The following is a 27,400-nucleotide window of genomic DNA, read 5'->3' as shown; positions in this document are numbered from 1 at the left end:
TCAAATAGACTCTCTTGCCCTTGGTTCTGAAAGCTCAGCACATTCAAACTGATGTGTACTGCTCCTGCCTTTTGGCTCTATTTCTGTTGGTGAAAAGTCAAAACAAAATTTATGTATATACACGTATATATTTTTTAATCAAAATAGCTAGTCTACAAAACCATGTTCTTATTACTGTATGTTTTCAGTAATTAATTAATAGTGACAGGTACCATATTTCTCTCCTGTATCGGTGGAAAAAAAAAATAAAATCAATGAAGGCCCTGAACGTGATTGGTTGCTGGTTCTGTTTTTGTTTCACAAACAGCGAATCAGTCAGCCCTGAGCTGTAGAGGTCGCCAAGGGTACCGAGCTGGTATCACCATGAATCAGGCAGGCTGAAAGATTAACATTCTTATTAACATATGTTTCCATGGGAGTAAAATGTAGAACGTGATACTACTGTTGTAATTCTGCTAATTAAATTTCCACAAAGGAGCAAAAAGCAGCTTTTTGGGCTACAGTGAAGTTTTTTTTTTTTAGCAAATTTCAGGAGCCAGGGTTTTCAAGTGTATCCGAGCGCTACAGTTTTAAATAAGGTACTGCTGTCAGCGTTAATCTGGCTGGCCTCTACTGTTTATACAATGTGTGTCTCATTGTTTGTTACTCAAGGATAACTATAATCTACCATTCCTTGGACTCAAGAATGACAGGCTCATTTCCTGCTGTTGCTCTTGCATATCAGACCCATTCCAGAGCTTAGACTCAATGCCCTTATCCTCCTATAACACACAGATTATTTTTTTCTCTGCCTCTCCAGTAGTTCTGAGATGTGTGCCTGGCCTCTTTCAGGAGTAACTTCTGTAGCAGTGGTATTTGAAACACCCCATAGGGTCAAAGTGCCAAACAATGTGTGTAGGTTGTGCATTTAATCTTTGCCTGCCATATCGCAAAGAATTTGCCTCGATATGTCCTGTTAACAGGAAGGGCATTAAATATGGATGTCTTATAGATAAAATGTTCTATAGTCCTATAGTCTGAAGACATGCAGTAAGGCTAATGGGTGTTCAACTCAGGTCAAATCATGTGAGGCTAATCGTCACGGCAACCAGTATGTGGTGACAAAACCGTTTCCTGCACCATGGCCCTACATATATGCACATGGACAGACAGGTCAAGTGCAGAACATCGACAACAATGAAACACAATGTAAAAGTACAATGATGGAATTCAGAAAGGACAATCATGGTGGCAGAGGACATAAGTGGATTCAAGATTGAAAGATTCAAGTTTTTTTATTTGTCACATGCATAGGTGTGCAGTAGAATGCCAGTGAAATGTGACTTTGGCAAAAGCAATCTGTCACTGTGTATTGACATATACAAACTATAAGGGAAAATGTTACAATGATAAAATGGAGAATAAAAAATGCAATGCAAGACATTAATAAATAAATATCGGAGATAAATACGAGTGTTGGTTCCTAAATTGTCCATAGAGTATGATTGTGTGTGTATGTGTGAGCGTGTTAGCTGGCGTTTATTACTGCAGCTGTGAGCCCTGTGGAGACTGGAATGGGCTGCAGATACATCATTTCATGACCCTATTTAAATTTTGCAGTTTAAGAGTTGGGTACTTGTGTAAAACAAACACATTTTAAAATCAAATGATAAACTACTTCGCCAGTTAAATCCTTTAAGTACTTGGCCATTCATTCAGAGTGTATAAATCTGGGTGTTAGGGCTCTCAATTCAGAAAATTCAATGAATATTAACCTTTTTGGAGGTTTCTACAAGCCGCAGAATATTACTGCACAAGTAGCAATCACTTTGTGCTGTTTTAATAATTATCACGGCCAAAAACCATTTGGCTCGAATTCCGTCTCCTGGGCTTCCAGCATAATGGACAATAATATTTAAAAATGTAATATGTTGCGTTTTAATTAACCTTTATTAACTGCCGCTTTGAGGTAAAATATTTGGAGGTGAATAAAATCAGGTTATGCTCTCGCATCATTATGTGGTTTCAGAACATATGGATTATCCCCACACCCCCCCATGCTTGAAATCTGTCTGTCCTCTCCTCTCTGGTTTTGCTGTGCACAAGCCTCCCCCTCCATGCTTTCAGGATGTATGACTCTCCCCCTTTTTGTGCTTTTAGGGTTACATGCCTTTGAGTCGGATTCCCCACTTCATGCGACACGGGAGCTAATTAAATCTTAGCAGAATCGGTGATTCCCAGCCTTTTGTTACTGGATTACAATACATTTTGCCTCATTACTTATAGCTTATTCGTTAAAAAAAAGGAAAAAAACACCCGGGCAAGGCAACTAACAATCATTTAACTTAAGCACGGGCTTACATGCTCAATTAGCAGCACGCTGTGCCACACGGCCAATTGAATGGTCCAAACTGAAGGCCACGTCCGTACAAAACGCTTCCAGGTAATGAGTCAGTGTCGTCCAATTGGACAAAACCCACATCTGTGACATGGAGATAATCTGCGCTATGAAGCTGCTGGATCCAGCTTATTTATTTATTTTTTTTTAAGCCGCCAGCACTTCTATCTGAGCGACCTGCTCTGGTGGGGGGCTGGGGGGGGGAGGTATTTTTCAAGGGAATTCTTATGATTCTCTGCCCTTTTGCGTCAGATGTGTCATAAGAATAGTTGGAATGTGTGCCATGGTGCCCAGTGTTTGGGCTACTCCGCCTTTTCCCGCAGCCGTTGGCCTTTTGGATGGCGGATTGAAATAGACTGGGTTTGGAAGCCTTGTTTCTCAGGTCACTCTCCCCCTCTCCTCTCCTCTCCTCTCCTCTCCTCTCCTCTCCTTTTCTTTCTCACTCTACTTCCTCACTCTCCTCCTCTTTCTCCACCTGCCAAAACCCCACCCCATCCCCCGCGTGTATTTTCACTTGATTGCCCCCTTACATAATTTCCTTGTTACTTGGGGGATATGGGATTATTTGCGTATATTGGGAATGTGTGCACATAGAGACAATTTGTTCCTTGACATTTCAGCGAATAATTACTTTTTTGATTGGTTTTAAGATTGCACATTATTTTTGTGACTAGTTGTTTACGGACCCATGGCAGTTGCGTCTGTTTTTGGAGCATGGTGCTGAATTGCTGGCTTTATACCTTTTTGTCTCACCTTTCCCATTGTCTTGTCGTCCCCTTGCAGGATGACTACTTCAGGACATGGAGTCCTGCGAGCAAGCCCCTTGACCAAGGTAAGCCCATCAACTAATATTTTCAGCCAGCTACTAAACTACGCGTTTCTTGAGTCTTAGGGAGACATTTGACATTTCTTTATGAGTGCAGAGATACACACCTGGGGGAAAATATTGGGTAACTTAGCAACCCTTTTCCCAGGACAGGGGGGATTCGCTTGTAGGTGTTTTCAGGTGCTATGGCTGAAACAAAATAACTGAGATTACAATGTGTCTGATGAGCCTGGTGGAAAAAACTGTGTAAGTAATACAAAGGGTAAGTTATTGAAACCACAGTGTGATACAGTGGGAGAGAAACTGAAACTGCAGTGTGTCTGATACAGTGGGTGAGCTACTGACACTATAGTGTGTGTAATATAGTAGATGTATTAATGACGAGCACAAATAGCTGATTTATTTCTTTTTTGTGCACTACATTAGCTTAGAGGGCACAATTGTTCCCAGCTGCACCTGTTTTTTATTTTTTTGCATCGTGACAGTTTTAAAAAGTGCTGTCAGGATGAAAACCTCTGCTCTTTAATGAATTATTATAGAAAAAAAAGTCTTTTGTGTACTGATGTTGTTAAGTATTATGTGTACAGTAATGAAAGATGCATAAAGTACTCAGGAAGAAGTTTCTACCTCCCTAAGGTTTTTCTGTGACACTGCAGCAGAGCACAACAGTGCAAGCTATGAACATGGTAATTGTCACCATGGAGATGTGGTATGTTAAAAACAACCAATGAGTGGCAAGGAGCTGTTAGCTTATTATGTACTGTAACAATTCTATCTATAATGACTGACTGTTCATAAACCACTACATTACCTACAATATAGTGGTGCTCAGTAAGGATACGGAGCTGCATTCTGATTCATGTTCTCTGGCTGGTTGTAAAAGTGCTGAATAGTTCTTAATTTCAATGGCTACACGAAAATATCTAGCTGTAAATGTGGGTACAATTCAGAGTGTCTTTTAATCAAAATATCAGCAATTCATATTGAAAATGTAAATGGAAATAATGTATTGCAGTGTGGAAAATCAGAGATCACCTTAATGGCACTGTTGTGTATCGATTATGGTCATCCTTCTTTCTTGTTTTCTCCTTGAGCAGAATAAGGTCACTGAGGTGACTCTCCGTTCATGACTGGGTCCAAGGCTAGAAGTATTCAGCCAATCCCAAAAGTTTTCTTCTGCTCCATTAACTTCAGATCTCTGGCTACAACTCATATCCAGCCGGCATGAATTGCTTCTAAACTCTTAATCATAAAAAACTGAAACAAATATAAATAAAAACTGATGCTATGATATTTGCCAGTAGGGTTGAAAGCCATTGTGGCACATTACAAATAACATTATACAAAAGAATAAAAGGCACCAGAGAAAATAAAAAGGATTAAGGATAAATTTGTTAGGTTTGTGTAATTGAAAGAAAAAAATGACTTGCTATTCCTGTATGGTACTGAAAAAGAATCTTCAGTCTCCTGCCATGAGACGCTTGGTGTCCTCTGCTTCACGGCCTGCTCTGAATGGGGGAATATTCCCTGAGAGGTGATAATTTGTATTTAGTATGATGTGGCTCTTACATAAACATCAAAACAGAACAACTAAATTCAAGTGAATATGGTAAGTGTGTTGATTAACAAAATCAGCACATTTTTTGCTTTGTTCCTGCTTTTATTATTTTCTCTAATCAAAAAGAAAATAATTGTGTTTTTTGGGCTTTGTGTTTTTTCATCGGATGCTTACAGACCTGGCCATATGCATCCCCAATCCTGAGAGACCTAGGAAATTCATACCTTAATTGGACACGACAGATTGGCAGGACAAGCGGTCCTCTCTAAATAAGTCTGAGAACAGAAATTGAATAAACCAGATCATTTATTATTTTTCTAGGCTCCAAGTATCTGAATAGTATGCTTGGTTAGTAAGCAGTCAACAAAAGAAATATTTCTGCTAGTAATTCCTCAATAGCAAACATCACTGTCATTCCTGAGCTCTGTGGGAACTGTGGTAGCTATGGTGCTACCTGCAAGAATCTTCAGCTGAAAGAACAAAGAAAAAAAAGACCAAAAAATCTTGACTGATGTGGCGAAATGGTTAGAAAAGACATGTGCGACTGCTTTGTTGAATATGTAATTTTTTTAGGAATGCAGCAGTTGAGGAAACAGTGTTTTGCATCCTGGGATAGACTTCAGACTCATCGTGGCCTTGCATGGAATAAATGGTTATGGAAAATGAATGGATACATATTCTCTACCCTTATGGGTTTTGCAGCTTTTTTGGTAACCTGATTGAGTGGTTTATTAGAGTCTAGCAGAGTCCATTAGACTGTATGTCAGAGAATATGACATGCAGTGTCTTTGTACCTGGATGTATGCTAAATTAAATTAGTGATCTGTTGCACTACAGTATGTATCAGGCAGAATGTCAGCTTGTTTGTGAGGCTGTGTGTTGGTCTAGATGCCAGGCAGTATGTTTGACCATATGCCTGATAGCATTTACATGGAGATGTCAGTACGGTAGCCTGAGTTGCCTGTACTGCTGAGCAGATCGTCACAGACGTCATAGCATAGAGGAAAAAAGCAGAAATTGTGTCCCCTAAGTATTCAGACGGGCTTTGAATGGTGCTTATTTCGTGCGGGTGATTATGATTGTACATGCAGTTCCCTTTGTAGTTTTCCCAGCCCTCCCACTGTGTCAACATCCATTTTACCTCTCAAATGACTGAAGGGAAAAGGCAACACAGCTGCATCACGCCAACTTGAGGGACTCCATTTCTACATATTGATCTGACCTTCTCTGCTGGATCAACAGATCAATGGCCCTTAGGAAGGTGGGGCGAGACAGGGGAGGGGGGGGGGAGACAGAATGAGGAATAGATGGGACTGACAATGAGTTACTCTGTTATCCATTAATTCTCCTATTTGTGGCACTATGTCATCCAGTTATTCCCCACATTCACTGACTGTCACCCATTCATTCTCCCACCTGAATTACTCTCTCTTTTGTTTATCTGACTTTTATTTATTCTGTATGAAACTGTCCATGTTTCAGTTTCAATTTAGGCTTAATGTTTATTTAAAAAAAAATACCGGGTATGTTTAGTGAATTTTCCAAAGTGAAAAAGTAATTATTTGGCCACTTTTGTGGTCCAACGTCAGCCTGCCACCTAGTGGAGCAGGCTGCCGATCCCTTGAGTTCTAGGTTTCTTTTTAGTTATTATTTGTAACGAGTGGAATTTTAAATGTAAAAAGGTGTCAGTGAGTGAGTGCCGGGAAGTACCAGGTGTGTAATTCTGATTCCAGTGGGATCCCTGCAGCGATCCCTGCTCACATCCTGGGAGCCAGACAGGCAAGCGTTCTTGGGTGTGTGATCACTCTGTCCTCCTGGCTGCCGGTACTCCAGCTGATGCCAAATGTAGTGACATGATACGGCTGCCATGTATCACACATGCTTACCAAGCTCAGGTTCAAATTGTTTGTTTTTTTGTTTTTAACACTTACGAAGACGCAGTTTTAGATGTGCTCTATGAATTTTCCTGAATTATCACATGATACATTGTAGCTATTGAGTACCTTATGCAAACTAGTTTTGACATTTTGTGCAGCAACATCCTTTAAGCTGGGTTCTGCTGCTACCACCTGCCTATTTCATGCTTCACATTCTGTGCATCTCCTGGTCATTTATTGTTGCTATATTATCAGCTGGAGTCATGATTGAGCCCTTTCCCTTTAAATAAAACTGGTAAAATTCTGGAGAATAAAGATTAAAATAACCCTTAAGAAAAGGAATAAAGAATAAAATATTGCTTAAGCGATGCCTTTAACCTGTGCAAATAGGGTAATGATGTAGAGATTTTGCTCGGGTAAAAGTGCAGTATTGCATAATGTAAATACAAGGGAAAATTTACTATTCTATAAAAAATATATTAAGGTTGGTTTTTATGTAATTAGGACAATATGTCATGAAATTCAAATTAGATTGGAAATGAACAGGTTATATGTGTGAATTTCTGATACTTGGGTCCTCTCCAAGTGGTTCTATTAATTTTTATGGATATATTCAAATTGCCTTTTTGCTGTAAATGACTAGTTCCCATCTAGAGCCCAAACTGGTAACTTAACCCACATAATGATCATATTCTTCACCACAGTATTTGCTGGTGCAGAAATCTGTCGAACTAATGTGGCTGAGCAACAGACATATTTTTGCCTTGCCTTGACTGAGTAGATTGAGTATGAAGTTCAGGGTGTTGTTTCCATTGCTTTGAGGTGATTGGCTGGTTCAATACTGTCCAGTATTCTAAGTATGAACCAGCATCATAATGACCCTTCACAACTATAGTCCTATAGCCTAAAAATGTAGCCATGCAGTTTATGGCCCTATGCACAAATGTCTCATGGTCCGACAATCTAACATTGTAGCTCTACAACATTTAAGCCCCTAGTCCATTGGTCCTGCAAGCCTTCATGTCCAACCACATCTCAACCCTGATATACTGTATGCAGTACTGTGCAAAAGTCTTAGGCTGCCAAAGAAAATTATATTTAAATGATCTTCAATGTTGGTGTTAAACTATGATATCATGCCTGTCAAAGTGTGTTAGCTTAGCCATTTTAAGACCCCTCTGAAGGTCACCCAAGTGTTTGCAGTAACAATCCAATATAACTGTGCTTTGGTGATTCACCCACTAGCGTGCCCTATTTGGCTAATCAATACCTTATCAAGTTGTTTAACTAATTAAGTTAATTAAGTGAGCTGGAGAGAGGTTTAGGAACCAAAGTTCTAGGCATCCAACAGGATATCAGCAAGTTTTTTGGGGAACCAAATAAATTTGTGTTACTTATTATTGACGTACTGTTCGTTTGCATATATTCTAATCGTATATATATATATATATATATATTTTTCTAAACAAAAATACACTTACTATCCAGATTAATAGCTTTAAACATTTTCTTTCTCTCAGACTTTTGCACAGTGCTGTGCTTTTTTTCAGACTATTAATTTTTTTCTTCTGCAAGTTTTAACCTCAACAATTTAACAGTCCTCTTGTTGAGTCAAAAATCCTGAATTCCTTTAGTCACACACATATGTGACATCCTCAAACCCAACACTTTCACAGTGTTAAAATCTTGCAAGTTAATAGTCTCATGCTTTTGTACTACTCAATGAACCAGCGGTGTACTCAAGTCTGATATGTAATTTTTCTTGGATTCATCATTTGGAAGAGTACCTTAGTATGGTTCTCAGAGTAAATAAAAATATTTGCCTGATACAAAAGTGTGCGTGAGTATGGTTTGTAATGTTAGTAAGTCTGTTGGGTCGTGTGGATATGCCCGAGTGTGGCCTGCATTTACCCGCTCCATTATAATCCTTTGAAACAAAAACTCCAGGTTACAGGGAAATTTTATTTATTCACTGCACACTGTACTTTTCAGCTCCTTGGGTCAAAGGTGATTGAATTATTCAGGCCATCCTCTGCTGTTGGTTTGCAATGAGGGACAGATATTTTGGGATTATAAAGAGCAAAGAATATGGTGAGGAAGGTGGTATCCCTTGAGGTTTAACGAAGAAAAAAAATCACTTTGCAGTCAATCTACAGCTCCTTTTGTCTCTTCTGTACCTCTCAGTAACTCTTCATCCTTTTTTCGACTTTCTCTCTCTCTCAATTAGCCTATCCATAGGAGGAGGAGAGAGAGAGAGAGAGAGAGAGAGAGACAGACAGACAGACAGACAGACAGAAGTAGGGACAGAGAGAGAGAGAGAGAGAGAGAGAGAGAGAGAGAGAGACCGGGACAAGGAGAGAGCAAGAAAAGAGAGAGAGAAAGTGGGGGAGAGAGAGAGGGAAAGAGAGAGTGAGAGAGAGAGAGAACGGGACAGGGAGAGAAAGTGGGGGAGAGAGAGACATAACTTTTCAGCAGCCTTTATTAAACCAGTCGACAACAGAAAGAAACCCTACCGCAATTAGCAAGATGGGTCATTGCTACAAAACTAAATAAAGGAAGGAAACAAACAAGTAACCCAAAAAAGAAGAATTAAGATACAACAAAAATAAGAAACCTAACAAAAAAAAGAAAAGAAAAACATGCAATAAAAAAAACAAGAAACAAAACAAAGAAAGGAAAAGAAAACAATACAACTGACAAAACAATACAGAAAACATATGGTTAGCTAAAAAACCAATCGCTATCCTCAGGACAACGCATCATCCAGACGCAACAATGCATCTAGCACGTTGCCAAACTACTAGCAACATTAAAACTTCAAGATTAACTCCCCCTCATGGGTCAAGTCACATAAAACCCCACCATAGCCTCATACCTCTGAAAAAGTTACGAGGTTGTGAGTCACCCTGAAAAAAGCATGGGGGAGAGAGAGAGAGGGAAAGAGAGAAAGAGACAGAGGGAGGGAAAGAAAGAAAGCAGGAGAGAGACAAGGACTGGGAGAGGGAGGGAGAGAGAGAGAGAGAGAGAATGGGGAGAAAGAGAGAGAAAGAGAGGGTAGGGAGTGGGGGAGCAAGCACAGGCCTTATGTAATATTCAGTGCGCCAGCTGTACCCCTGGTTATACAGATATTGGGGAGGGCTTGATCTCTAAAGACGTGAAAAGTCCCAGGTTGTGAGGTCAGGCCCAGGATGGCTTCCAGCAGGCGCGGCTTACCTTGGCCGTAAGTGTGAAGCGCCGATAAGGTCAAAGAAGCCATTTACCCTCTGCTGACAGCAGTGGCATCTGGCAGATTCGCTGCATTTTCCCTTCTCACAAGATGAGACGTGAGTAACGGAGGTGTAGATGGCTAGTTAACTTTGCCATAGAAGTTTTATCTCAGTGACTGAGCTTGAAGTTAATGTGTCCAAGTGATAATCTTATGATAATGATTCTAAAATGTACATTTGTCACTGAGTGCACTGGAGTGATCCAAAAGCATTCATTAGCAAAGACAAAGGATATATCTCTGACCTTTGACCTCTGACCTCCAAACAGCCCTAGCCCTGCCCACAAGTTCCTGTATCTGACAGGCATGACAAATCACTTAAAATAGCTGCAAAGCGAGTTCCTTCACCGTTTTTCTGCTCTGCCTCATGTGAGATGTTGGCTTCTGAGTGTGTGCGTGCATATGAGTAGTTTATCGTGCCTGTGTTCTGAGAACATTTGTATTCAGCACTTTTATTTGTGCAGAGTGAGGCTTATGGGTTTGGTCTTTGTATCATGCCGCCCCTTTAAACCAATGTTAACAGAGCTGATTGTCCACTAAGGAATCCAAAGTTCACACACACGCACGCACGCACGCACGCACGCACGCACGCACGCACGCACGCACGCACGCACACACACACACACACACACACATACACACACACACACGCATACGCACAGGTACAGAAATCTACCACTTACTATTTCACACCTTCCCCGAAGCACCTGCCAGGAACTGTGCGTTCTTCCAGTATCTCCAGAAGCAACCTAACATCTCATGTGGGGACACCTGGACCAGTCCTTCCTAGCTGTGCCTGCAGGTTGCTCAGTTAAGCTGTCTCTTCTCATTCTTCTGATAAAGAGACATTGGCACCAGACCACCCCCAGGTATATATAATGATATTAATATCAATGTTGATGACCTGGAGGTAATTGAATGACAAACTCAATGAAGAGAGCAGTTTCACAGTGACATGGACAGATCACCCTTCCGTGTCTAAAATTTAAGATCATGCTGAAACAATCAATATATTCAAACCATCCAAATTAATAACATCGCTACTTTCATTCCACCCTCTTTTATTCTATTATTAATAAACATACTGTTAGACTTGTTAAAATTCCAATATTAAACAGCATTTTATAATGCCTCTGTATATTTTTTTTGATCAGTATACATACTGTATATTATTTATTTATTGGAATCCCATGAATCAGTTTAGGAATTTCTGCTGTAAGGCGACTGATACTTTCCTGTAAGTCTTTGCGTTATGCAGAATCACACAATGAAAATGACGAGGCTTATGGATAAAGGGGCAGATCTCTCAAAAAGCGCTCAAATCGTTTCATAAGATCAAGCTTTTCTTTGAGTGTTAAAGCTTTTCTTTTACGTTTAATGCCCGCAATATCACTAGGAGACTTTTGACCTTGCGACCTCGGTCACTCATATTTACAGCAAAGGAATCGATTTTGTGAAAATTAGTAGGGGTACCTCTCCCTCTCAGATGAAATGATACACATCTAGATATGAGGTGTAGGATGAGGGGGGAAAAAGATACGGTTTAACATGAAACGATTTGATACGCTTCAAGGGAGATCTGATTGGATACAATTTAGATCAATTTAACTCAGAATACACTCAGAATGTTTTTTTTTCCCCAATACGTCAGTATTTATTTTGCACTGTAAAACCATCTGAGACTTGGTAACTGAAGTTAATGATTAGAAAGAACATGAAAACATGAAAGAATATTACAGTGATATGCAGTAATAGAGGCATGGTGTGTGTATTGATTTGTAAAGGCTTTATTCATTTTTGCCTGATTTCTTTGCACATTGTATATTTGAGCAGGACTTGAGGCTTTGAATTGATACAGCCGTGCTGTAGATATTTGGACTAGATTTCCAATTGACCCTCAGTATTTGCACCTCCACAACAAAGCATGTGAGCTAAGGTATCCAGTGCATTCCTCTGTGGACCCCTGTGTCCAGGAATGTTGCTTTCCTATGCAAAAGTGTGGAGTTTGCATGTTCCCCCTCTGCAGTCCGAAAGCATGCAATTAGGTGCATCGATCTCTCTAAAAAGCCGATGTTTTGTGTATGCCCTCTGATGCTAACCTCTTGTCCAGCGTATTTTCCTGTCTCGTGGTCTGTACTGTCTGAGTCTCCAGGCTTCCTCCTCCATTTACTGCATATGTGGTTGGAAGATGGATGATTTGATATAGAGATGTTGGTGAGGTGTTCTATGGAGACACCATTAAGATCACGGCGGTATTGCCTATAGTCAAAGAAGGTGAATTAAAGAGAGGAAATTCTGGGGGGGTTGCGCATGCAAGAAGTGAACCAAGATATGGTGTCTTTGCAGGGAACCGAAAGATTTTGGGGGGGGGTTTACATCAGGGGTTTGTCATGCCCGGCTCGTCTGATCCTTGTGTGTGCCACGCCCCCTGATCATCCACGTGTGCTTCCCCGATCTTGCCCAGCTGTGTCTGATTATTTTCGCCCAGTCTTGTCTATTTCAGTCCACGTCTTGCCCTGGTTTTTCGTCCGTCATTGATGTTAGTCGATGTTAGCGCCAGTGTTTTGTTCCCTTCTGTCCTGCCGCTTATTAAATCCCAGTTTTCCCCGTATTCCGCCTGCCTGCCTGTTCCTTCCTGCCCGCCTGCCCGTCCACTTTAACCGCGATCCTGACAGGGTTGAAGGGGACTAGGCAGGGACAAGTAATGTTGCCTTTACCACTGTGAAAATATAAACCAAACTTTAATATTCAAGGGGGAAAATGAAATTCAAAATGAGCATGTTGTGATTTCTAGTCTTCAGGCAGGTATTTCCAATCAGGTTTAGGTTACTCATGAATAGGGTTGCCATATTTGGTGAGATGAAAAAGAGGACATGTAAACATGTGTGCAGACTTGTCTCAAATTGAAAATTTCATGCCAGCCAGCTGACCAAAGTTGGCAACCCTGTGCCATCTGCCTATGAATCCCAGGAAAGTCTGCCCTCACCGTGACATTCTCTTCAGATTAAATTAGACAAATTGCATCCAGGACAAATGAGATTTTCACAAATGTCTGCAATGAAAAACAAATGAAAATGCACGAAAGCATTGTAAAATGCATTTGCTAATTTACATGGAGAATTGATTATATGTTTGTAGTTACACAACAAAAACTGCTGTCTTTCCAAACAGAACAAAAGGCATTAGCTCATGTTTTCGCCTGTAGAGCAAATTAAATCCTTACTCTGTCTCTGACGTGGGTAGTCATCTGCAGAATTTATTTTAAAGACGACAGTTAATTAAATTAAATCACAGGCAGTCGCAATTGCTTTTAGTCTGTGGGAATTTAAGGGACGGTGTCTATCTGTCCAGGGCGACACATAAGAATGTGTCTTTGCTGCATGAGTCCTAATTACTTTACCTGCTCCCCATTACATGGCAGTACACCACAGGAAATTACTTTGGCTTCATTCTGTTCCTTTACAGAGTAGAAACCACTCTCCCTGTTACACCGCAGGGTTTTTCCAATCAGCCACTTCCGTGAGTTTCTGCATGTCACAGGGGAGGGAGGAAATCCAGACGAGGGATTTACGGGAAGATGTTAAACTTAAGCGAATGTCTGTCTCTGTACGGTGCCCATAAGTGTAAGCATGGACACAGACTCACACGAGCGGGTGGCAGATTTGCTGGAAAGTGAGCTCACCCCATGCGTGTTCCAACCAGATCCCTGACAATTACGACCACATAATAATACCTGAGAAGGGATTTCAGAAGAGAGGCTATGTCGAGATTTGGAACATGGGATTTTAATGTTGTCAACTCTGAAACGGGAGGGTTCCTGGTGTCTTTTTGAGTTGTTTGTCATTTCATTGCTGTTGGTCCTCTGTTCCCAGTGGGCGTTAGAATGTCTCTGTTGCATGAAAATAATTCACAAACTCCATCACCTCCAGTCCTCCGAAGCCCACTCCAGTTCCCCGACTGTTCCCTCATGTTTCTGTCTTTTCTCTGAAGGTCTTTCCTCTGCCTCTAGTCCACTGCATTCCTAGCACGTGGTATTTTAACATCCATTCCCCCATCTGTTCGTTCATCCATCTTCCAGCCGCTTATTTTGTGTGTCGACGGAAGCGGCGATTCACTTGTTGTTCTAGTACAACCACACCTGCACAATGGCAAAAAGGAAAAAATCCTTGATCCATATCCCGGTCAAGATGGCAGGGAGTGCTTTGGCGCCAATCCCAGGCAGCACAGGGCACAAGGCTTGGGGTACACAATGGACAGGGTGCCAGCAGTATTCCGAAATAATCCTGTCAATTCCTGTCAACTTGGTCCAGCTGGTCAGTGAAGCAGTCAGCAAATAGCTGCAGCACCGTATCCTCAGAAGGCTGAATGCTGAGTGCCGTTATTCAAATGAGCAACGAAACAAAGCAGCTAATTAAAGCAGATTAATATGGTTGTCCAGAGTGCCCAGGCCTGCAGTGACATACCAATACCTACTCTAACTCTGATGCGTGTTTGTCTGTTTGTACATTTCTGTATGCCCGATGAAGACAAAATAGCATAGGAAGCAGAACCAGCTGCCTCTCCTTCTGTTAGAGCCACCATGTCGATCCTTTGGATACACAAACGGGCCAGCAGAAAGCAAAGCCGCATAGTTTGTCTTTCCATATGTTTACATGCAAAATTATTCACGTAAGCTTTTCTCTTGTAGATCTCTGTTTTTCTTTTGTGTGTGTGTGTGTACGTGAGTATTTATGTGTGTATTTAGGGCGGGTGCCATCCTTTTTCTTTAAGTTTTCCTCTCTGCGTATCGGTCCTACTTCTGGCCAGTTATCCTGCTTAGGGTCACAGAAAGAGGTTTTGGATCTCAGGTAGCGCTGAGCTGAAAGCCGGAGCCCCCACCCAGGATGGGTGCTGATTCTTGATGTATCAATGTATCAATTTATCAGCCATAATATTGTGTGAATCTCATTTTGCATATTTAACTGTACTTGTGTTCCTGTGTAACCCTTTTACGTCATCTTCCATTGCCAATGACAAGTTACAATGCCAAGAACACAAGTACAGAGGATGGTACAAATTGCCGGATGTTGGTCTTGCTCCACCCCAAATATCAAGGATAAATCGGTTGCATCCTCGCTGAACGAGAGCAATCCCATGATTCACTGTGCTCTAAGTTCGTTCTTGGAAGGCAAGTTAGCAAGACTGGTCTTGCCAAGACCGCAAGTACGGTCTTTGTGTTCTTGGTATTGAGATTCACCCATTAAAACCATTTACAGGTGAAGTGGATAAATTTGATTATCCCCTTACAATGGCACTTATCAAGGGTGCCATTATATGTTAGGCAAGTCAGTTCTTGAAGTTCATATGTTGGAAGCAGGACGAATGGGCAAGCGGTAGGATCTGAGTGACTTTGGCAAGGGCCAAATTGTAATGGCTAGACAACTGGATCAGAGCATCTCCAAAATGGCAGGTCTTGTGGGGTGTTCCCGGTATGCAGTGGTCAGTACCTACTTAAGGTTCATGATGAAAAATGTCAGAACACACAGTGCATCGCATTTTGCATTGTATGGGGCTGCGTAGCTGCAGACCAGTCTGACTGCCCATGCTGACCCCTATCCTCCACTGAAAGCACCTACAACAGTGGTTCTCAAACTCAGTCCTCGGGCCCCATTGCCCTGCTTGTTTTACAGCTATCCCTGCAGGGCAGTGGGGCCCGAGGACCGAGTTTGAGAACAACTGACCTACAATGAGCACGTCAGCATCAGAATTGGACCATAGAGCAATGGAAGAAGGAGGTCTGATCTGACTAGTCATTTTTTTGACTGTGCGTGGTTTACCCGGGGAAGAGATGGTACCAGGATTCACTATGGGAAGAAGCAAGCTGGTGAAGGCAGTGTGATGCTCCGGACAATATTCTGCTCAAAGACCTTGGGTCCTGGCATTCATGTGGATGTTACTTTGACATGTACCACCTACCTAAACATTGTTGAAGACCAAGTACACCCTTTCATGGCAGCTGTATTCCCTGATGGCAGTGTACTCTTTCAGCAGGATAATGTTCCCTGCCACCCTGCAAAAATTGTTCAGGAATGGTTTGAGGAACCTGACAGAGTTCAAGGTGTTGACTGGGCCTCCAAATTCCCCAGATCTCAGTCTGACCAAGCATAAGTGGGATGTGCTGGATAAGCAAGTCCGAACCATGGAGGCCCCACCTCCCAACTTACAGGACTTACAGGATCTGCTGCTAACTTCCTGGTCCCAGGCTCCTCAGGATGCCTTCAGAGGTCTTGCGGAGTCCATGCCTCAATGGGACAGAGCTGTTTTGGCAGCATGGGGGGGACCTGCACAATATTAGACAGGTGGTTTTAATGCTATGGCTGATCGACAAATAGAACATCGTGCTAACAACTCAAGGGTTCAAATTCCAAGGGCTACACACAAATTGCAACCCTGCTCTCTACTATACTCTAAGTTGCTCTGGATAGTAGGTCAGGTAAATTTTAAGTATAAGGATATGTCTGTGTATTTTTGTTTTTGTGTATCTGTTCATATGTATATATGTATGTGTGGAGGATATGTGTGAATGAGTGTGTGTGTGTGTATGTGTGAGCGCAGGGGTCTGACTCTGCTTGTGTGTCTTTGGCTTTCAGTGTGTGAGCACGTCTCTCGGTGTATGTTTATATTACAGCTTGTGTGTATTAGTATGCGAATGAGTATGCAAGTTCTATGCATTAATCATTAGCAGACAGCATAACCAAAAAAAAATAAGGTTGCACATCACTGTGTTTAATGAAATGCCCCATATCTAGTGATTTTGTGACCCTTACAGTTGGAGGTTAGGTAAACTCCATCTCTGCCGGGCTCATTGGCAGTTTGGTCTGCTGGGACTTCGCTCTGCTTACGAAGTCAGGTGGGGAGGTCAGGTGAGGGGGGGTGGGTGACCTCCTGCCCCTTCCCTGCTGCCGCAGCAGCTCTGTGGGGCGGAATGTTGCTCCAGACTGAATGACAAACCAACCCTCTTGCTTTATATTCTCTCCCTAGCATCTTTGTTTTAAAATTGTGCAGAAAAAAAACAGTCATGAAACTGTGGGAAAAGTTATAGTAGGATCTGGGTGCCCGAGGAAAACCACTGAAGAGAACTTGGTTAAGACCTTGGAGCCATATTGACTCCTACGCAAATAACCAGCTTCCAATTACTTTACTTCCAATTACTTGATGCGGAACCAAACGGAAAAAAAAAATCCATACACACAATTGAATTTGCTCCTTGTGCACAGCTTGCAGGGCTACAGCAGTGCCTCCCTAATCAATGAACTTCTCTTGAGAACAGGCTTAGATATTGACGACAGACCAATCAGATGGCTAGAGGCTGATTGGACCCCAATCACTAGCCCAAAGACAGGCAACCAATCAATCGTGACCTCAGGGATAGACTGGTGGGCTATCATGAGCTCAGAGACAGAATAGAGGTTGCCTGGGCGCTCAAGGACAACTTAAGAGAGTAAGCAATATGAATAGGAAATTAAAAATGCTTAATTTTTGCATGTAATTTTACTTTGGCTAATAAATACATTTTAATGGGTTTTATTGCATTGCATATAAATATTCAGAGCTGGTTATTGTTGGTCCTCTTATTTTTTTCATCAATTTTCGGCTTATCTCTGTTGTACATAGGGATATGGCTATAATGCTTGTGACATCCATGTCTAGGGATTCTCTCTCTCTGGCTCTTTATGCTGAAAAATGAGAGGAATGCTTTTGGTACATCAGCCAAGATGCTATTAGCTCCTTGCTTTATCTCCGTGATAAATTGGTGTGGATATACGGAGGAACACGGGAACAAAAGCTCGGTTATATGGGGTCATTAAATGCCATCCAGTTTCCACGGCGAAATTCTCTATCATAAGCAGCTTCTCAGAACTGTAGCCAGGGATTGGAAAAGAGGGAGAATATCGTGGGGAACTGTCTCACACTCTGTCTCCGCCTGAACATTCAGTCGTGTTTTAGGCAAATATGAAGTTTAATGAAGCGCTTCGGGAATTTCTCACAATTTAATGAGTTCTCATTCCTTTCGGTTATTACATTGTTGTAACCTGTCTTGTTTTGGTCTTTGTGGTCCAGGCTTTGTTACCTTCCCATGCAAGGAGGTTCGTGCAGGTTAGTACATCCCTGGCAAGTTTTGATGTGTCTTATAGCCTCTGCTGTGCGATGAGTTGGGTGGGCGGAGCGCGATCTATGATCACCCCTCCGGTTGGCCACCTGGAACCCCAGCCAGAGAACCCTGGCTCCACCTCCCCAGGGCGGGCATCAGCTCTGGCACTGGCACCGGGACGCGGGGCCGCCAGCGACTCTAATGGACATTGATGGACGAGCCGAATGTCAGGACAGCAGCAGTCTGAAATTATGCAGGATAGAGACCCGAAGAATGGGGCAGGCAGTGGAGATGTGGCAGTGACTGGGGTGGGGGCGACTGGGGGGAGAGTGGAGTGATAAATCAACTTTGTTTCAGAATAGGACTGGGAGCGGAGCAGAAATAGAGCCGCTTGACGGAGAGGCTCGCTTTTCATGAGCGAGTGTCTCCTGAATCTACCTCAGTGACCTTCTGACCTTCTGCCTTGCTGCTAACTGGGCTGCAGATCAGCACCGGTCCTACAGCCAGAGTGTGCATTAGCCATACCGCTCCGAGATCCTTCCAGCGGTCATTGCCACTGGTCTCATTACCCTTAACTTGTCATTAATTCTAATCCTTTAGCCTCACTGCTAACCGGTAATCAGTACCAGTCTGTCAGCCTCATCACTAAGGGCTAGATTGAAGTTAACCTCCTCAAAAACTATGGGCCTTTTTTTTTTGCTTTATTTTATGACTGATGTAATATTAAATTTCCAAATTGAAGGCCCAGGAGCGTAAAACATGCCGTCTGCTGAATCCAACACGCCTGGCACTTCCGATTCTCCCTTTTGTCTTCCCTGCACACCTGGGGACAAACACTGCTTCCTGACGGAGAAGCTGTTTTGGCCGGCATGCCGGGATCGCACGGTGACGTTGGCTTCTTTCGAGGGCCGTGTGGCGTCTCCATGCTCCGCACCGCGAGTCAGGAAGCTGCCGGTGACGGCCGACGACAGGCTAAACCCCAAAGGAGGCAGTGCTGGTGGTGCTGGCGGCCGCGTGCCCAACGGCAGCACCTTGGGAGGCAGAGGATTTAGGAAGAAGCAAACAGCTGCCCTGAGGAGGGCAGAGCGGCGCAGGGATGTGGCTGCCTTATGGTGGCGGGCAGGAGGGGTGGGGCATCCTGAGTGGCCCGGAGGGACCTAGAAGATCTCAGGATGCCCCCTTTTTCACCAGCAAAATCCGTTATAGCTCAGCCCTGCAGCACGAGTATCGCGGAGCTGCCAGAGCTGACAGCAGGAGGAACGAAGGGCCTCGGCTTGGCGCCAGCTTTCCCAGACTCCCCTGGGGCACCAGGCCTCGTCTGCACGGGCCCCCGGCGCTATATGCATGATACGGCCAGCACAAAACCCAACATTTTCTTACTGCGGTCGTGGACGCGTGGGCTTGCAGTCACAGATCGCGTTCTCTTCACCGCTGTGTTTTATTTCGCTACGTTGCTTTTCTGGGATTTCCTGCCGCAGTGTGCCGAGTTAATCAGGCACATGCTCGATCTATGAATGGCTGGTGGGAGGGACAGACATCCAAAGCCAGTCTGCAGGGAACATCTCCGCAATTATTTCAACTGTTACTGAATTAATGTGGATCCGTGTGGTTCTGGGTGTGGGAATATACTGTACATTATTACCTGGGGTAAGGTATACACTGCAGTTTCAGCCCCTAAATACATAATTTATAGTGACATGATGGCGGCTGGGATATGGATCATGCAGTCTGTGCAGCACATTCTAGTTTTCAGGTCTGATATCTGCTATCTCTATTGCAGATGTTGGGCTGGGCTCACTGTTTATGGGCAAAATAGTGCAACTGACACTGAATCTGTGTGTGCACCTGCCTGTGTGTGCACGAGCAAAGTGTCTAGCCTTTTTAGGAGTGTATAAAATCTGTGCGATGTTTGTAATGTGGTAACGTGTACAGCTTGTGTAGTGCGCATATACACAGGTGTTTATCAGATCTGTGCAGTGTGTGTGTGTGTGTGCTTGTGTGTGTGAGAAAGATCTGTGCTCGTTTAGGTAACCTTTGTTTGGTTCAGCTTTGTCATGTGACAGCCCTACTGATAAACTAACCATGCACCTGAGGACAGGGGCAATTCTGGGATTTTTTTAAAGTGGGGAGTATAAGAGCGGCCATAAGACATACAGAGATGCATTATCATTAGCCAATGACATGGTTTCGAGTGAGTGAGACAGGGAAGAGGGCACTCTGTGGGCCAATCAGCTTTCTTTCAGTTGGGCCCAGTGCCCCTGTGGCTCCGCCTCCTGTATACATCCCTGCTTTGGGTTGCTGCAGGTCAGCGAGCTCTACCTGGTGCTATAATGTGACATGCTGCACCCACGCGAGCACAACTGCCGAGGAGACGAAGGGGCCTCTCTGACCAAAGCCGGGGGCCACAGAAGCAAATACCGCATGGGTCCCGCCTAGCTGACGCGTCAAGCCTATGCCTGTCTATGCAGTACAGGCAGGGAAACCCGAAACAGTTTTCTGAGACCAATCCTTCAGTTTCAGGGCATTCTGCAGCCTTGTTTTGCAGCTAGTCAATCAGAGAGTATTGATTTAATGCTGCTCGTTTGCTCCGCAACCTCTGATTCATAGCTTTTAGGGCTTTACTTCACTTTGGCAAACAGTTTCTGTGTAATCCTGGGAGTTCGCCCGTTCCTCATATGTGGACCTTTGTAATAGGGCTGCCACAAGTACCCTGGGCAAAAGGTTTAGCTTTCAGCTGACTGTGGAGTTTATTTAATACGTCAAATATTTTGGATAAGATCTCAGGATGGTTTTTGCATTGAGAGAATCCCCCCCCCCCAAAATAAGGCGCAAATAAGGCTGGTGATCGGACGTGGTTGGTCCCTCTCTGAAGAAGAGATCTCTTCTTTCAGCCCGCTTCTTTGCCGTCACTTGTGAGCACAGCAGTGCCAGGCAGAGACTGCTTTATATGCTAGTCCCTGTTTACTCCAAGCTTGGCGTGAGGCCAGGGGAATGTCATCGGCGCGGTGACATTTCGCGAACGTTTCCCATTTACCGAGCATAACCGCAGGTAATACTTTTGGGTTGTACGGTTCGATACACTCCGCCTCGTGTTCCTTTGGAGCCCAACAGTCCCAGCCTGGCCTGCTCATGCTGTTCTGATGGCAACATGGGGTTTGGGTACAAGAGGAATATGGGATTTCTGCAGTGCAGAGAAACCCTCATCTCTGAGCCCCGTGGTCACTTATTTACTTATTTCTGGCTGTTTTAGCCTAGTTCTCCGGCTTGGTTCAGCTGTAGTGATGCTACAATACCCTGCGCCGAATGTGTGGAAAGGGCTATGACAGAGGCGGAACAATTCAGGTCCAGAAAGTAAAAATCCAAACCAGGATTTTGTTTCAACCAACCAGTTGAGTATAAAGAGTCACAATCACAGAGTAATCAGCTGGTTTGGATTTTTACTTTCTGGACCTACAATAAAATGTCCGCTTAGCGAGCCTGTAAAGACAGGAATGTCACTCAGCAGAACGTACCTTTCTCTAATCCCCTTTCCATCCCTTATAAAACAAAAAGATTCATCATAATGCATCACAAAGCTGCCCTCTTCCAAATAGCAGTGTGATATTGTGGTTCCATACATCCTCAGTGCACCATGAGCAGCTCTTTTGCAGAGGAGATGGATAAGAATGAGCGATGTGAATGAATCGGACTCCCAGAAACTCGTAATAGCCGGTGGGAAGCGAGCTTCTTCTGTTAAACTGCGGCCAGCAGTTAATGTGGGGGCCTTCCAAGTTTTTCAATGGTCGCCAGGTTTTAATACGATTTTAATGGTCGCCGTGCAGCCTGCATCGGTTGGCTTGTGTTGGCTGGCTCCTGCTGGCTCCTGCTGGCTCCTGCTGGCTCACCTGTGTCGCCTGACCTTTGTTTTCCGGTTCATGTTACCACCGTGCTGTGGAACTGGAGAGCATATGGTGCCGATGTTGCCCACGCACACAGACGCCTGGCCACGCCCACGGGCCCAACTGTGTCTCCTCGACAAAACCTGAACTGCGTTTCGTAAATTAGCTCAATCTCTTCTCTATTTTCCGGTGTATCTGCTGGTATGTTGGAGCCGCACCTTGTCCTCTCTTGCGATTTTGCTCGCTGTACAAAGAGATAAATAAATGAAGAATATTAAAGTAGATCCAGCAGGTGTGGCCCAGGACCAGGAGTCGGTTGGTTCGCGTTTTTCACTTAGGGGCTGGGGGCATGGAATGGATGAAATGGAGAAGTCACGCAGACTCCTGGCAGCTCCGGCGGTCCTGTGCCTGGCGGGCCGGGGACAGAGGGACAGGTGGTGGGTATAGCGAAAGGGCAGAGGTCCCTCGGAGCACGGAGCGGCTGGTACTGGGAACACCTGCTGCCACCAGTCCTGACTAGGCCCTGGTCACAGTCGCCATCAGCTTTCAGGGATGTTAAATCCCTCTGCAGTGAGAAAACTGCAAGGGAGAAACATCTGTCACCTTCTCCTGCAAGTCCAATTAAATAGATGGACATATTGAAATGCAAAATGAGTTTGCGAACGTGTTCGTCCAGCACACCTCTCACAAACGTCTGTATTTGAGTGATGTTTCCCATGTCATATTTGACTGCACCATGGTGGTTTGGGGGCACAGTGTGTAAAGACAGTCCCATTCCACTCCCTAGTCTTTGCTCTTTTTGTGCTGAATATACGACCATCAACTGTCCTTCCACTCCATGAAACCGATCAGATATGTCAGCTGTTGTTGCCGCTTGACGGGTCAGAACAGCTTGCGTTTAGCCCGTTCTCAGAGGATCCGCGTCTTTGGGATTATTATTCAGGAGGCCTTTGAAATGCTGAATTAGCTCCTCTCACTCTGCTGTACTCAACATTTTCTAATCTTAAGAATCCTGGAATGGATATTTCGTCCATTCATTCATCTTCTGCTTATTAATAACATCACCCTCGTCAGGGGCTCAGGGGGGCCTGGAGCAAATCCCAGGCAGCACAGGGCACAAGGCAGGGGTGCACATTGGATGGGATGCTGGTCTATTGCAAGGCTTTTGCACATGAACACTCTACGGGCAATTCAGGGACTGCAATTAGCCTGTATCTTTGGGCAGTGGGAGGAAGCTGGTGTGCTTTGTAGAAAATCCTGCACAACATGCTGACTTCCACACACACACCAGGTAGAGGGGGGATTGAAACCCTCAATCCTGACAGTGTGAAACAGCAGTGACACCCGCAGTGCTGCCAATGGACAGATTAATGAAGAGGAAACAAAATTAATTTCAATCAGTTTTTAATATGCATACAAAATGCTTCATATACCTATAAATGACATTTTTTTTATTGAACTGGGATCCTCACTTCACTTGTATTGTAACAAGGACTACAGTTAACAGGAAACTGAGACTGCATAAAGATGTATACTTGCTCATGCCAAAAATTCCTCTGTAAATGGATGTGAGACTGACTCATTATGTTCAGATGAGCACAGGGCACCACTACATGAAGTGGGATTCTGATCTTTCTCTGGGCAGGATGCCTCTCACGACGTCTCTCTCCCCCCCTCCCCCCACAGAGACAGACGTGAGGTCCGGTAGACGCGGGGAACCAGGATCCAAATCTCGGGCTGCTTCGGGAAAGTGGAGAGCCGAGGCCGGTGAGTTTGTACTCTTTTCTAGCACGGTGACCTTTTTTTTGCGTCTTTTTCCTCTATCCCCCAGAAACGACGGGCTATTTATTCTGCTGCGGGGCTTTTAAGCAGCCACAGCGACGCGAGCATAATTGAACGGTCAGACTTTTAAAAATGGCACCGTAACCTTCTTTAAAAAGGGTGCAGAATGATTTCCATGACCACGTCGTGAAGAGAAAATCAGGAACGCTTAACCTCTGTGGTCTCAGCGGAGAAGGGGGGATGGTGCCGGCTTTCACACTATGCGAAGCGTTTACTAGGATTGTTTGATATCAGGAATATATCCCAGGGACCACATCTGCCATTATGCCCACATAGCACACATACTGTACGTCTGGCCAGCGTCTGCCCGATGTACACAGGTGACATCCAAACAATGTAATACTCGTTTGTAACGTCGTTTTGCTAATTGGTAAGACGTCTACAGTATGCGCGGTCAGTTTTGGATCTGTAGTAATTACAACTTGTTTGTGATCTTCCTGTGATGTTTTTAAAGTTGCTTAACACATGTGACCTCACATAGATGTCTTGCCAAATAGCAAATGACTTGAGCATTACATTCTTTAGACATAAGACGTAACTTGTGTACATCGGGTAGATGTATGTGTGCTATGAGGGTATTGAAATCTCTCTCTTTGAAGATATGATGATCGTGGCACTATGAAGGTTTTTGGAAAATTCAGGCATGGTGGGTAAATCCCCTGAGGCAGACGAACCATCCGGGGCTTGTTTGGGTTTGTTTGGGGCCGATGGCACCTGTCGCTCTCACCCGCACTGCCTGTTTCTGCATACATCAGCCCCTCCGAATGGAGACATCTCTCCGGCTGACTGCTTCTCCACCTTAATTTACGATCACTTGGTTTCTCGGCTCCCTGCATTGGAGCCTCTGCTCATGGTTGGGGTTTAATCTATCTGTAGGCTAAAACTGTCATTAACGTTAAGAGTATTTTTTGGATTTTTTTTTTTCCTGACGAAATCAAAAAAAAAAAAGAAAAGGAAAAATCTCCAGATTTCCAATTTAATGCAAATCTGAAAACTAGTATTCAGCCTCAAATCGCAGTAGCAAGACAAATCCACAGGGTGAGATGAAGATTCCCTGCATAATGCGCGGGGTTTAAGCCAAGATGAAAGGCTTTAATGGCTATTTCTGATATATGTTCAGCGCCTGGAAGCTTACGCTAGTCTCAGAAGTTTCCAAATGAAATGCTGGATATTTTATACATGTTTACAAATAGATTTCTTCAATTATCTTTCAAATTTGTTTATGTTTATGCAACTAAAAAAAAATTGGCTTGTCCGGAGAGGATAAAGGCAGCGAAATGGAACAAGAGGCTCAGCAGTCAGGAGTTTCTTATTTTGGGTTGCCATATCTATGAGGTACTTTAAGGTGGAAGCTGCTTTGTGTCTGAGATTAACATTCCACAAGTTTTGAAGGACAGGAGGTGGGTGACAGAGGATGGAGGGGTCTTTAGGACCCTGAAACCACATGACTGTAGGTGATGTTCCTACATGGTGCTCTTCTGGACAAGACTGGTAGACAGGCATACAAACAACATCTTTTTCTGTGTTTACTGCATTATAAATCTGTAGGGTCACTGGCTTCTGCTTCCTCGTGATGACCTCGAAAGCTCACTGCCATCTCCGGCATACCAGGATTCCCAAAGTCGTTTGCTTGCTCTGAAGCCGTTTAACCACCTCTCTGCTGTATGGAAATGCTGACAACTTGTAGTATAGCCATTACTTTGAATAAAAATAGCTGCTTTTTCAGTACAGTGGCAGGTCTTAAAGGTGTTTATCCTTTCAGTGTAACATTGTCTTCAAATAAGACTTTCCAGTAGGGCTGAACCATTTATCGATTTCAAATTAAAATCGTGATTTAAAACTTTGCCATCCACAAATCACAAAGGCTGCGATATAAGATATACATTATACAGCACGTCTTAGCCAAGGCTTAAAACTGTCATGAGCATAGTTTTACAAATTAATTCCATCCTCCTTGTGTGACGGTCATTCTCACCAATTAAAAATGGCCGAATGCGACTGCAGATACGCCCACTAACAGCAAACACGTGAAACCCAAGGAAAAGGTTTACATTTGCGGTGTGAAAAAATATTGATACTACTGGTGAGCTATAAGTGAATTACCTACTTATTTCATGGTCAGAGTTCCACCGCAACATCCTTTAACCGCCAGCAGCACAGACTTTTGCGTATCAAACCTTTCATCTTTGTTCAAGGGCCATTGCATTAGCATACTGTGCTGCTCACCCATCAAGAAGACAATGGGAGAGTCAGTAATCGTCACAGCTGCAGAGCCGCTGTCACCCCCAGAAAGACGCAAAACCCATAATACAGTTGTATTTATGTCATATGTTTCAGTTCTCATTAAAATATTGGTTTTGATGGATTAATGTTCTGAAATAAAACCTATTAGAATATAGGCCAGTTAATATTGTGATGATATCTTCTATGGTAATGTCCTGTCATGTTTTAAATCTGTGCATATTGAATTCTGACATATAAAAAATTATATCACAAATCAAATCATAATCACAATATTTGTCAGAAAATCACGATTAGATATTTTACCCAGATCGCTCAGCCCTATTTTCCTGTGTTTTACTCGTGCTTAAGTGTGTAGTGAATTAAATTCATAATGATGCCTTTATTAGCTGTTTTTACAAGTATACACAGTAGGAATTCTTTGGTTTCCCATGTCTCCAACAGTGATATGATCACTCTGTGACAATGGGATTCAAACCTGCAACCTTACAGACACAGCCACCTACCGCCCAAAAGTATTTTGCATGAAAAAAACACAACTTAGACGTCAGTTTTATTACATTTTTATCTAAATTAACTAAGAGAATTGTAGCCTGGAAGTAAACAAGTGGATTTCGAGGTTCTGCCTATATACCACTTTTGCAGCTTGCCTGTGAGCCTGTGAAAGGCTCCGTGCTTTAGAGTAATCATAACTAACCGATATTAATGGTAATACAGTAATAATAATTATCTGTGTCTGGCTATATTGTATGTCATGATGATTCTCTGTGTGTATCTTTGTGATGAACCGGTGTAATCTCATAATATATGGAGGCAGTGGTTTGTCTTGAGTCTAATCTGTTTCTCTTTCAGTCTGATAAGAGCTTTGCTAGATTAGCTGGCAAGAATACCAAACTCCTAATGTCGCTCCCCAAATAAAGGCTAGTTCTGTGATGAATGGAGCTCTTTCTCTGCATGGCTATTGGGATGGTCTGCAGTTCATCAGCATGGCTCCTTAAGGTATGTGAGGCAGTGTAAACGTCAGGACATGGTTACCGGGGTTGCCAGCCCTCCTGCATCCCGGCATGACATTCATGCTTTCTGAATCTCGCACTCGAGCAAGAAATATTTCAGCAAATCTATGTTATTCCATTATAAACTTAAAATTAGCTACATCGAAAGTGTCAGCATAGTTTGCAAACCCTACAGACTGTTTCATACATTTAAATGCGTGTACAGACTCATCTCGGATTAAAAATCTCACTCCACCCTGCTGACCAAAGTTGGCAAACCTGGTTCCATTTTTAAACTTTAAGATTTTGAACTAAGATTATAATGTTATTAATTAGCAACCAGATTTGTAACACAAATGTCATAATGACACCTAAATATAACCAGCTTGCATACTCCAGTAACCTTTCCTGAT

At 43.3% G+C, this 27,400-nt stretch overlaps 1 protein-coding gene across 1 annotated transcript in view; it reads left to right on the top strand.

Moving 5' to 3' along the window:
- Positions 1-27,400, top strand: part of spock1 (SPARC (osteonectin), cwcv and kazal like domains proteoglycan 1) — a 208,702-nt gene that overhangs the window by 90,526 nt on the left and 90,776 nt on the right. The window contains exons 3-4 of the mRNA XM_049029730.1: positions 3,161-3,209; positions 23,599-23,679. Of these exons, the coding sequence (XP_048885687.1) occupies positions 3,161-3,209; positions 23,599-23,679 (130 nt within the window). The remainder of the gene's footprint in view (positions 1-3,160; positions 3,210-23,598; positions 23,680-27,400) is intronic.

This window comes from Brienomyrus brachyistius, chromosome 10, assembly GCF_023856365.1.
Source record: "Brienomyrus brachyistius isolate T26 chromosome 10, BBRACH_0.4, whole genome shotgun sequence".
NCBI lineage: Eukaryota > Metazoa > Chordata > Actinopteri > Osteoglossiformes > Mormyridae > Brienomyrus > Brienomyrus brachyistius.
Note: the sequence above shows the minus strand (reverse complement) of the source record. Positions and strands in the feature narration are given on the sequence as shown.